Source organism: Poecilia reticulata, linkage group LG19, assembly GCF_000633615.1.
Source record: "Poecilia reticulata strain Guanapo linkage group LG19, Guppy_female_1.0+MT, whole genome shotgun sequence".
Lineage (NCBI taxonomy): Eukaryota > Metazoa > Chordata > Actinopteri > Cyprinodontiformes > Poeciliidae > Poecilia > Poecilia reticulata.
In genome coordinates this window covers 18,399,626-18,412,098 of record NC_024349.1, presented here as the reverse complement: position 1 = coordinate 18,412,098, position 12,473 = coordinate 18,399,626, and the positions used below count along the sequence as shown (strand labels likewise).

The following is a 12,473-nucleotide window of genomic DNA, read 5'->3' as shown; positions in this document are numbered from 1 at the left end:
GAGATGATGTCGAGTTGTAAAATAATGAAATTTAAAGCAGAAAGAGTTGCACTCAGGACCAAATGTAATGTTTCAACGTTTTATTTATTTTTTCAATTATTTTAATTAAATGTGATAACGTGGAGATCAGGTAGTCATAAATTATTCAGAAAAATACTGACAGATTAGCTGACAACTATGATGTTTAGTTAAGAGTCTTTATGAAGACCCATGTGCCTCTTCATATCTCCAAGCTGTGAAAATCCTTTACTGCAAACCGTGCACACAAACGGCTTCTCCCCTGAATGCACCCGCATGTGATTTTCAAGTTGACACTTTTGATAAAATCTACTTTTACAGAAGTTGCAACCATACGGCCTCTCCTCTGAGTGGACTCTCACATGTCGCTCTAACTGGATTTCTTTCACGAAACGTTTACTGCAATCACTGCAGCTAAATGGCGCCGTGTGGACTTCCATGTGGCTTTTCAGGTTATGCTTCAATGAAAATCCTTTACTGCAAACATTACAAACAAACTGCTTCTCCCCCGTGTGAACACGCATGTGTCTGTTCAATGTGTTTTGCAGTGAAAAGTCTTTATTGCAAACCCTACAAACAAACGGTCTCTCTGCAGTGTGGATCCTCATGTGCTTTTTTATATTTTCCTTTCTTTTAAATCTTGTACCACAAATATCACACGAAAAAGGTTTTTCTGCTGAGTGGACCTTCATGTGAGTTTTCAGATATGTTTTAGCATGAAAGCCTTTACCACAAACATTGCAGGAAAATGGTTTCTCTCCAGTGTGTATTCTCATGTGTGTCTGAACGAAACTCTTTTCTTTAAATCCCTTACCGCAAAGATCACAGGTATGTTCTCTCTCTGCAGTGTGAGTCATCATGTGTAATTTAACATGAGCGTTGCGCTTGAAAGTTTTTCCACAAACGTGGCAGCAAAATGGCTTCTCTTCGGTTTGAACGCCATTTACAGCCGACTTAGATGTCCTAACTCTTTTGTGAGAAGTTGTCTTAGTTTGCGGAGAAGAGCATGCTGGATCTTGGCTCCTCTCCAGTTCTAATCCTCCACTGTCCTCTTCATGAGGTTCCGTTTCCGTCTTTTCATCTGAGCTGCTGGTTGGAGATTCCGTCTCTCTTACGTCATCTGCTTTGATCTCATAAAGTTCGGGTTTCTCTTCATCTTCAATCTTGACAGTAAGCTGCTCTTCCTCGTGACCGATCCACGGTTGCTCTTCCTCCTCCTTTATGCGAGCGTCATCTGGATCCTGCTGGTTCAAACTGAGGCTCCAGTCATGGGGAACCACTTTAATCACAAACATCTGATGGACTGGAAACATCAAAACATGAATGTATATTAAATGCTTGTTAACCATTTTTAAAACATTATTCCTTTACATAAATTGATGATAGCCATAATCTATTTTTACATGAAAAAAAAACATACAAATTGTTCAGATGATATTCAACAGTTGGCGTATGTATCATATTTTGAAGGCGTCACTAAGAGCTGATACTGGCCATTTTGGTTAACTAGGAGAGATTATGGCCCATTGCTCACTATCAGAGATATGTCTACACTACCTCAAAGAAGACAAAAAGGAGACAGTGCCAATAAACAATATTTAGAACCCTTCCCTCGTCCATTAGCAAAACAGGCATGGCTTAATGGTCTGTCTGCCATTTTCTGGGGAATATTCAGATATCAGCAAACTTATTGTTATTTCATCAAAATTTATGTTATCCTCATAACCACGAGGAAATACAAAAATATAAATCAGGTGACTTTGTGTAAACATATCAGATACAATGATATCAGACTTGATCTTGACTGTCTTTTTCAATCATTCAAAACTGGGATACAGTTCTGCTGTTTCCGATTAATCTTAATTACTGACTTAATTACGGTATAGGAGCAGTAAACGGCATTGAGAGGACACAAACTACAAATAATAAAGGGCCTTCTCTGAAGAAAAAGTATTTTTCACTTGATTTGACGTCTCCTTACACTCAACTGCCTCCTATTTACACACAGGTGTGCCTTTTATGAGTTCAACATGCAGGTCAAAGGGACAGTCGCAGTCTTTTAAAGGCAGGAGGGTATTAATGAAAGAGTAAATAATAGGTTCTCCCAAAATAAAAAAAATATATATTTATATATTATTGTTGACTTTTTTGTATGTTTGTGTGTGTAAAACTCTTCAAAGCCCTGCAGTGATTCTAAAACTTGCCAATTTCCTCCAACTCGGCAACAACTGTGTCACTCACTGAGATCTTTGTGGTCTTGTTTCTGCTCCAGTTCTGATGGGGATGCTGCAGGTGTGAGGGGCTCCAAGCTTCCAGGTTCATCTGCTTCCACCTTCATCATTTCAGACATCCTCACTCGTCTTAGACGTCACGATCCTTGTTTACAACCTTCACATGTCCTAGCAGGTCAAGGTTTCAGCCATGAATCATCAAAAATGATGCAGCACCTGATCTAACAAAGGATGTCAGCAGAAAAGGTGAACCTTGGCACGGCTGAAGCGACGCAGAGCAGAGTCTGATGATGCCTCAAGTCAGTAGTTCTGGCTTCACTCTGAAATGTCTCCAGTCTCTCTGTTCTATGATGAACATCAACCGATTAACTCACTTCTGTTAGCTTCTTTAGCTCCACGGCGGCTAACAGCCCATTCACTCTGCTAATGAAGGCTAACTGCGTTCTGTACAGAAAACGTCGGCTTCAAATAAATCACATAATGTAGAAGCAAAATCCTCAAAATGATTATATAGTACGCACACTGAGATATAACATGTTTAACCTAAACTTTTTGTATTGGAACCCAGCTAGGCTGAGCTACCTATGCAGTGATATGATGCACAGCAAGACCGCCTCGTTTTTCTGTAATGAAAAAATAAATACGCCCATCCAGTGAGTGTGATACACATGAGAGCATACTCAGGACAATACATCTAAAATCGCCGAACGCATATGGACAGCCACAAAGCGTAGCTAGAACCATTCTAGACTGCCCCACATCTGACGTGTACGGTGAATGCTGGGAGACGTTACCTGCATCCTGCTGGATCTCTGACCCAAACTTACTCATCTGGAAGCAGCACATAGGGCCCGTAATCTGAGCGGAACAAATCTGATGATCTTAAAAGGACAAAACGATTCGTTCAAACGCGTCAGTCTACCTGCAGACCGCAGGAGTCTCTCCACGGGGCGCACATGCGCAGTGGTTATGCCCACGCTGCTTGGGCTGGAGATTTTCAAAACAAAAGGATAACAATAGATTCAGAAGAAAAGAAAAACAACCTCTTCCCAGGTTCAATAAAAAGCCCTTACTGAGGTGTTCAAAGGGATGAGAATTAATTAACAAAATGATATTCTTCTATTCACATGAACCTTCTGCGTTTTCATGGCATAACACTTGACACAGAAAGTAATACTATTCAGGAAATTCCTGATTATAGGTTGCTTTTATACTTTTGGTGGCATTCATTAACTCTGTATGGTAACGCTACCCGAAATAAACATATTCTGTATGTAAAGCTTGTAAAAGGCTACGTTCACACAACAGGCGAATTTTACTTCATTCTTTTTAATTATGCCACAAGGCAATCCTAAATAATTAATACTTATTTGTGTGTGTGTGTGTGTGTGTGTGTGTGTGTGTGTGTGTGTGTGTGTGTGTGTGTGTATTACATGGAACTGAGTCTCCATTATTTTATTATAAATAAATCTGAAAAATACATATTAAAGTGTACTGTGATAAAAATGAATTGATCTAAAACAACGCATTTCTTAAGGAACATCGAGAGGTAGCTTTCCCACAGTGTCATAAACTCAAGGTAGTCCCTTAAAGCACTACAGCCTGAACTTTTAAAAACTTCAATATCGAAAACATTAATTCAGTCTCTGCTATTTTAGCTAAAAGTCCATTCATGTTGTTTATAAAAACTAATGACATTCTGTGCAGCAAACTACCGACAGAAATAACAAAATAATCGTTAAATGGAGAATCTGAGAGGTCTCTAATGTCTAATGTAACCACAGCTACTTCTACATCCGCTTCCTCTTTCAACCTTTCAGAACAAAGCGCACAAATAGGAATATAATTTCACTTTGTTTTCATGGCGCTAATTAAAAAGACTAACCTCAGGGTACTTACTGAATAAACATGAAATTAAATTACATTTATTATAAAAAGAAGACAATGCTGAATGTACACACATTTTGAATATTATTTATACACAGGCATAACAGTTATTTTTTTTAAACAAACCTTTTCAGGAAAGCACATAATTTTGAATTAGGCAACAGGATAACGTGTTTCTTCTATAAAGAGGAAAATGGGAAGGACGGCTGTAGTGATCAAGTTCTGCCAAGATGCTAACATCAGTATCTTGGCAGAAGATACTGATGTATCTTCTGCATCAGTAGTCAGAAAGTAGTCTTTCTGACTACTTTGCAGGAGTCAGAAAGACATGATGTTCAGGACAAAGTGAAACTATTTATTTCAGAGCTCACCTGATTCTAGCGCCATTACATTTACATGTGCATCTAAACTACACCCAGTATCTGAAAACAGAAGTTCATATGTACATCAGTGAGGAGCTGTAATTACTGACAGTTGGCCAGTTGCTGCCACCTTGAGATTTTGTTGTGAGGAGCTTGGTGATTCCAGGAGCAGGTAGAAAAAATAAATAAAAAAGAATCCTGTTAATATTTACACATAGGATTGAATAAACTTTAAAAACTGCTCAAATAAAAATAACATCAATCAGTGTCCTCCCCTCATCCCCAATATTTATGGCAAACCTTTGAAGAAGTTGACTGATGACTTTATGGTCATTTTTAATTTAGCCCCAGGTTTGTTAAAGCTGGAGAATATTTCACACCTGCTGTTCAGTGTGGTTCATGGACTGGGAAACGATTGTTAAAAGGTGCTGGACATAATAAAAGCTCTGAGTCCTTAAAAAGGCATGGGCACTTTGCTTAAAGTGTTATTTACAAAGATCAGAACCAAAGGCGCTATCTTATTTGTGGTTAAACGTTTGATTGATTGGAAGGCTCTTGTAGTTAAATTCACCACTTATCGAAACCAAAGGTTCCTGTTTCACTTTAATTGAAATGTCTCCAGATAGATAGATAGATAGATAGATAGATAGATAGATAGATAGATAGATAGATAGATAGATAGATAGATAGATAGATAGATAGATAGACCATTGATCTTTTTAGATTTCCAGTTTGTGAAATGCACTGTAGTAGAAACTACATATCATGTGAAATTCAAGATATGTTTGTTGATTTCATCTGAATTTACACATATTACAATAAAACTATTGCTCCCCTGGAAGGAGTTGCACAGGTAGATTTATCTTTATTTCCCCCACCCAAACATTCACTACACCTGAATCATGCGGTGTGAGCCTCCATGTGTCTTTTCAGATTTTGTTGTTGCGTAAATCCTTTATTACAAACACCACAAACAAACGGTTTCTCTCCCGTATGAACACGCATGTGGCTTTTTAAATAATCTTGTCGTGAAAAGCCTTTACTACAAAAACTACAAACAAACGGTTTCTCCCCAGTGTGAACGCGAATGTGAATCTTAAGATTCCTTTGCAGTGAAAATCCTTTACCACAGATGCTGCAAAGAAATGGCTGCTCGCCTGTATGTATATGCATGTGAATTTTTAGATTGCGCTGCTGCGAAAATTCTTTATTACAAACGCTACAGACAAACGGTTTTTCCCCCGTGTGAACACTCATGTGACTTTTGAGACGATTTTGTTGAGAAAATCCTTTACTACAAATGCTGCAAGTGAATGGTTTCTCACCTGAGTGAACACGCATGTGTGTCTTTAGATTCTGTTTTAGTGCAAATTCTTTGCTACAAACCCCACAAATAAATTGTTTTTCTCCCGTATGAACACGAATGTGACTCTTTAGATGATCTTGTCTTGAAAACTCCTTACTACAAATATTGCAGGTGAAAGGTTTCTCTCCGGTGTGAACGCGCATGTGCGTCTTTAGATTTGATTTCAGTGAAAATCCCCTACTACAAAACCCACACACAAACTGTTTCTCTCCTGTGTGAACACCCATGTGAGTCTTCAGATGTTCTTCTTGGGAAAATCTTTTACTGCAAACAGCACAAGAAAATGGCTTCTTTGCAGTGTGAATCAACCACACGTGGTTTTTGAGAGATTTCTCTCTTTTAAATCTTGTACCACAGACATCACAGGAAAATGGTTTTTCTCCTGAATGGACTGCCAGGTGGTTCTTAAGAATGGTCTTTCTATGAAATGTCCTACCACAATCATCACAGGCAAATGGTCTCTCACCAGTGTGAAGCCTCATATGTATCTGAAGGTAGCTCTTTTTTTTAAATACTTTCCCACAAAGATCACAGCCATGTTCTTCACTTCCTGTGTGTGTCATAATGTGCACTTTAACATGGGACTTCTTTTTGAATCTTTCACCACAGACATTGCACCCAAATGGCTTCTCTCCAGCGTGAACTCCAACCTGTCCTGTGAATTTTGAATGCAGTTTAGATCTTTTACCTCTATTGAGAATCGTTGTCTTGTTCTTTTGAGAACAGGCTGGATCCAGGTTTCTGTGTGGTTCTGGTTCTATGCTGTCCTCTCCATCTAGTTCTATTTCTATCTGTTCAGTTGAGCCGCTGGTTGAAGCTTCGGTCTCTCTGTTGTCTTCAGTTTTGATTTCATTAGGCTTCGATAATCGAGGTTTCTTTTCATCTTCACTCTTCACAGTAGGCTGCTCTTCCTTATGACTGATCCTCAGTTCCTCATCTTCCTCCTTTATGTGGGGGTGTTCTGGGTCCTGCTGGTCTAAACTGGAGCTCCAGTCTGGGAGGACCTCTTCTTTAATCACCAACTTGTGGTAGTCTGCAAAAATTGGCGTATAAAAATTGAGGCAAAAGCTCCAGAGCTCTACATATCCATAATGAATAATTATTAATCACTGAATGATAACAGTGCCATATAAAAGCAGCTTTTTTGACCTTATTACACCAATAAAAACCAGAAGAGATGACACTAGAAACTGTTTCAATCTACCTTCATGTTCTGTAGTAAAACTAAAATATCTGGACTTTAGAACAAAGAATATGTTTGTAAACATCCGCCCTTTTACTAATGATCTGGACCGGCCGAAAAGTGAATGTAGCACAACACTGTTGACCCAATTACAGTACAGAATGGAGAATGGGCTGCTGTGGAAATGAAGCTGGCATTATCCAAGTGTTGTATCCATGCCTGGACGTATAGAAATTGAAGGAAAGCAGGCAACTGAAAAAGTACAGAGTCATATAAGCATTCATTTCTAGGTCAGAGACAACACAAACAAATATTCAGGAAAAATGATTGCTACTAATTGAAAAAAATAAAGAGAAGAATCAAATCCAATGTGTGGCAAACATTCATGAGGCTTAATTAGAAATTATTCCACAATCCTTGAAGAAAAGCAGAGCAAGCTTAATGTAGGATTAGTCAGAGACTAATTTAATTAATAAACTGAATAATTATAGAAACAGACTAATAGGCAGAAGCAGTTGCTACAATGACCTCCCTCCACGGTGCCTAACTCTACACAAACCAATGTGTCACTTACTGAGATTTTTGCCGTCCTGTGTTTCCTCCAGGTCTGATGTGGATGCTGCAGGTGTGGGGGTCTCTAAACTGAACCCAGGTTCATCTGCTTCAACCTTCATCATCTCAAAAATCCTCGCTCCACCTGGGATTCTCCTTTTCACAATCCTTGTCTTTAACCTTCACATGTTCTAGAGTAGATCAAGGTTTCGGTCATATAAGCCGTGTCTTCTATATTCCTGCTGCCTGAAACTGGAGTCAAACATAAATCAGCCTGTCGCAGAGCTGAAGCGATCCTCCAGTGCAGAGTCTGATACCTTGATCAATAGATCTGGGTGTCCCCAGTCTCTCGGTCTTCAGCTGGACAACAACGTTAGGGGTGGTGTCCACAGACGACGTGGTCCTCCCCGCACAGTCTCACAAATTCAGCGTGTAGACTTGTCTTAAATAACTGAACTGTAAACTATTAACATGCATCAACCTCGAAAACACTGATTCTGTTCTTCAGATGAAAGTCTGATCATGTTGCTAATAAAGGCCAATTACATTCTGTGGCGCAAATTTCGTCTAGAAATAATCACAACCATCCAAAACAGATATCCAGAAGTAATATATTCCCGAAGACGGGTAATAAATTTATTATTAAACCCTTGTTTTACACAAACTTCAAGACGTTTATCTCTCGGTTCTTAGCCTGTTAAGCTAATATTGCTACATCCGGTTGTTACTTCCAGAATGACCAATGAACAAGACGGAAAGCTCCGACAGGAAGTAGCACGTCCGTTACTCACCATTAGCTTTTCAAAATAATAAAGTTTAAACGCAACAAAACTCCATCCTCCATCTATCCATTTTCTTTACATCCTTGTCCCTTAGTGGGGTCGGGAGGGGTGCTGGTGCCTATCTCCAGCTAACGTTCTGGGCGAGAGGCGGGGTCGCAACAAAACTCATTTAACGGATATTAAAAGCAGGTCATTTATATCGTTCCAGTTTTCAGTTCACAAGAACTGTGTTTTCTCCTATAATTTTATAATGGAATGTTAGTTACTAAATGCTTACATTTTTTAGATAAACTGTTGTTTAGATGGTTTGAGAAGATGATTTTTATTTAAAATAAAAAGTGAAACTCGTTGATAGGAAACCATAAGAACAAAATAATATATTACTTTCTTTTCTAATTAAATGTTGAGCAGATTTGGCTCTCAAATTGGAAAAGAGTTTTCATTTTGGCTGCTAGACATTAGTTTGACTATTCTATTGTAAATTATAAATAAAAAAATCAGTAATTCAGCTTACTTTGTAGTTACAACACAAATTCACAAAAATCTAATCTCATGCAAGTGTATTGAGGGTTTATGCATGCTACTTTACCAGACAAAATGCATTACTTATATTCATATCACACAAGAAAATTCAACACTACTGCAGAAGCGTTCTTAGTACATGCAAGTCTTTAATTTACTGTGGAAATTAGATGATAATGTAAAGACATCAGGGTGAAATCCACAGTTACTGCAGTGTGGAGACAGTTGGTGAAACATCAGAAATGAAAACAGAGGTTTGAACATAAAAGCAGAGTAGAATGACTATAATCTCTGAAGAGTATTGACAAAACGTTCAACTACAAATAGTTCCTCTCGTGTGAACACGCATGTGTCTCTTTAGTCGATCTGTCAGTGAAAATGCTTTATTGCAAACACTACAAATATACCGTTTCTCTCCAGTATGGACTTTCATGTGTTTTTCAAGATGACACTTTTGGATAAATCTGCTTTCACAGACTTCGCAGCCAAATGGCCGCTCCACCGTGTGGAGTTTCACATGTCGCTGTAGCTGGATTTCATTTGTAAAACATTTATTACAGTCACTACAGCTAAACGGTCCACTGTGAACTTTCATGTGCCTTTTAAGATGATGATGTTCTGAAAATCCTTTACTACAAACACTGCAAATAAACAGTTTCTCTCTTGTGTGGACCAGCATATGTCTGTCTAGATTATATTTGATTGAAAATCTTTTGCTGCAAACACTACAAACGAACCGTTTCTGTCCCGCGTGAACACGTAGATGTTTCTTTAAATTCTCCGGGAATGAAAACCCTTTATTGCAAGTATTACAAGTAAACTGTTTCTCTTCTGTATGAACAAGCAGGTGTTTCTTCAGTAACCAATGTTGATGAAAACCTTTACTACAATAACTACAAATGAGCGGCGTCTCTTCTGTGTGAACGTTCATGTGTCTCTTTAGAGTCTGCTGTAGTGAAAAGCCTCTACCACAAACTCTACAAATGAACTTCTTCCCTTCTTGATGAACACGCATGTGTCTTTTTAGATTCTCCTGTAAAGCGAATCCTTTACTGCAAATGCTGCAAATGAAAGGCTTCTCTCCGGTGTGAACACGCATGTGACTCTTTAATCGCATCTGTTGAGAAAATCCTTTACTGCAAACACTACAGACAAAGGGTCTGTCTGCAGTGTGGATCCACATGTGGCTTTTTAAATGATGCTTTCTTTTAAATCTAGTTTCACAAACATCACAGGAAAACGGTTTTTCTTCAGAGTGGACATTCAGGTTCTCGTTAAATAATTTATTTGCATGAAGCCTTCCGCAACTATCACAGGCAAATGGTCTTTCTCCTGGGTGAAGTGTCATGCGAGTCTGAAGAGAAGTTGTTTCTTCGCATCTTTTACGACAACGATCGGAGCCAAGCTCTCTCATTGCGGAGTCAAAAGTCTTCTGATTGAATCTTTCACAACAAGAATTGCAACTAAACGTTGCTTCTTTTACGCTAATCTCAGCAGCAAGTCTGGAACACAGTTTAATTCGTTTGCCCTTTTTGTGAAATGTCATCTTACTGTGTTGATAAGAACATAATGGATACGTGTTTCTGTCTGGTTCTGCTTCTTCAAAGTCTTCTTCAGGTTCTGTTTCCATTTGTTCAGCTGAGCTGCTGATTGAACCTCCAGTGTCTCTACTGTCCTCAGTTTGGTTGCAGTGAAGCTCTGCTAACTGAAGTTTCTCTTCATCTTCATCCTTCACGGAAAGCTGCTCTTCCTCATGACTGATCCACAGTTCGTCCTCTTCCTCCTTTATGAGTGCCTGGTCATGGGGAACCTCTTTTTTCTTCACCAACACTGAAAGACATATTGGATGTTAATTACTTGCAAGCAACAAAAAGTATGTAGATACAAAAGAGTCAGCACTTTATTCAAATCCAAACAATCATTCAAAATGTATAGCTGCTACTGTTGGTACTGGTGTTTAATGGGCACCAGTTAATGCAGCTTACAGCTGCCCCCAGATATTGGCAGGCGTTATTGGAGATCACACTATGCAGAACTGACCACTGGATGTCATCAAACGCCCCTACCTGACATTGCATGGAACAGATGCCTGTAAATATGACACCATATGTTTGCAGATAGTGGTATATACAACCATTTGAAAAAGCTGACGGCACAGAAAAATGTCAGAATCGTATTTTTTAATGTGTTAAATGTATATAATGGAGTCATTTCAACAAGAAAATAAAAGCTTAAGCTATGCATGCTCATTGCTTCAACTTTACATGTGTAAAGAGATCTGAAAGTTAAAGTGAGACCTCAACTTGTAAGGGGGAGCCCTAATAAAGCCTTTTTTTTTTTACCAAGAACAGTTTTGTTGTTTACAAAAACAGTATACATTTTCTTTTTTTTTTTAAATGACTTTTTTTTTTCAAAGAAGGCAGCAGAGCATAATCACAAAAACACTTAAAACACTGATTTAGAGAAACTTTCTGCTTTGGAAAATGTATAATATTGATTGATGGTAGTAGTCCTTAACCTCAGTAAAAATAAGTATTTAACCATATCTGATGTGAAAGCCCGGATCCGCCATAGAACAGGTAGCACTTACAAAAAGTGTGTTTGGAACTAATAATGAATGTTTTTTGTGTCACTTACTCAGATCTTTGTTGTCTTGTGTTTCCTCCTCCGGTTCTGATGTGGATGCTGCAGGTACAGGGCCCTCCAAGCTGGACCCTCCAGGTTCATCTGCTTCAACCTTCATCATCTCAGTCATCCTCACTCCACCTGGAATTCTCCTTTTCACAATCCTGTTTTGTAACCTTTAATTGTTCTACTAGGTCAAGGTTTCAGTATGAATCAAATCAGGCATAAAACATCATTAAATTAAATTAAAAAATGTAAAATGCAACAGAGCTGAACTGACGCTGCAGAGCAGAGTCTGATTCCTGGGTCAGTAGTTTTGAGCACACTCTGTAACTGTCTCATCTGGACAAGGTCAGAGGTGTCCACAGACACCTGTGACTGTGTGTTTTTGCTTTTTCACAAACTCCAAACGTGGACTCGTACTGCAGCATTAAACCATGTGCATTTTTAAGCGTCAACGTCGGAAACACAGATTCGGTTTCTGCTATTAGCTGCTTTAGCTCCATGGTGGCTAACAGACCATTCACTGAGCTAATGAAGGCTAATTACGTTCTGTTGGAAATGTCGGTTATAAATAATAACAATGATTAAATAAACACACTCAGAGGCGATATCCTAGTGGAGAATCTCAGGTGGAGAGCCTGACATTAATAACAGATAGACATTAAGACGTTTTTCTGTCGCCTTACCCTGTCAAGCTAACGTTGTGACATCTGCTTCCTTCCTCCTCATTGACCAGTGAATGATGAGTAATGTTCTAATTTCAGTATTAGCCTTTCAGGGAAAGAACACTTACAGAATACACAATTACTAAAAACTTACATTTATCACATCAACCATTATATATAACCATTATATATATACGCGGGTGGTCTGTTTCATCCTCTGAGCTCGGGTCCTCTACCAGAGGCCTGGGAGCTTGAGGGTTCTGCGCAGTATCTTGGC

At 38.8% G+C, this 12,473-nt stretch overlaps 3 protein-coding genes across 7 annotated transcripts; all 3 read right to left on the bottom strand.

Moving 5' to 3' along the window:
- Positions 1–65: 65 nt before the first annotated feature.
- On the bottom strand, positions 66–3,228 carry LOC103481783 (gastrula zinc finger protein XlCGF52.1-like). 3 transcript variants are annotated; one of them, XM_017310745.1, is made up of 4 exons: positions 3,044–3,227; positions 2,502–2,594; positions 2,260–2,417; positions 66–1,321 (listed from the first exon to the last, which is right to left on the bottom strand). In XM_017310745.1, the coding sequence occupies exons 3-4, from the start codon at positions 2,366–2,368 to the stop codon at positions 189–191; spliced, it is 1,242 nt and encodes a 413-aa protein (XP_017166234.1). In that variant the 5' UTR covers positions 2,369–2,417; positions 2,502–2,594; positions 3,044–3,227; the 3' UTR covers positions 66–188. The 3 variants fall into 3 exon arrangements, with proteins under 3 accessions (XP_017166234.1, XP_008435758.1, XP_008435756.1); XM_008437536.2 differs by having other exon boundaries at positions 2,260–2,406; positions 2,502–3,228; XM_008437534.2 differs by having other exon boundaries at positions 2,502–3,227.
- A 930-nt stretch (positions 3,229–4,158) lies between these two features.
- LOC103481774 (gastrula zinc finger protein XlCGF57.1-like) lies at positions 4,159–8,343 on the bottom strand. The gene is made up of 3 exons (XM_008437519.2): positions 7,917–8,343; positions 7,622–7,851; positions 4,159–6,897 (listed from the first exon to the last, which is right to left on the bottom strand). Exons 2-3 carry the CDS (start codon positions 7,722–7,724, stop codon positions 5,399–5,401), a joined length of 1,602 nt encoding a protein of 533 aa, XP_008435741.1. The 5' UTR covers positions 7,725–7,851; positions 7,917–8,343; the 3' UTR covers positions 4,159–5,398.
- A 687-nt stretch (positions 8,344–9,030) lies between these two features.
- On the bottom strand, positions 9,031–12,294 carry LOC103481775 (gastrula zinc finger protein XlCGF26.1-like). Of its 3 annotated transcripts, none has more exons than XM_008437522.1 (3): positions 12,218–12,294; positions 11,541–11,680; positions 9,031–10,733 (listed from the first exon to the last, which is right to left on the bottom strand). In XM_008437522.1, the coding sequence occupies exons 2-3, from the start codon at positions 11,656–11,658 to the stop codon at positions 9,217–9,219; spliced, it is 1,635 nt and encodes a 544-aa protein (XP_008435744.1). In that variant the 5' UTR covers positions 11,659–11,680; positions 12,218–12,294; the 3' UTR covers positions 9,031–9,216. The 3 variants fall into 3 exon arrangements, with proteins under 3 accessions (XP_008435744.1, XP_008435743.1, XP_008435742.1); XM_008437521.1 differs by having other exon boundaries at positions 11,541–11,692; positions 12,218–12,250; XM_008437520.2 differs by having other exon boundaries at positions 11,541–12,273.
- Positions 12,295–12,473: the final 179 nt, after the last annotated feature.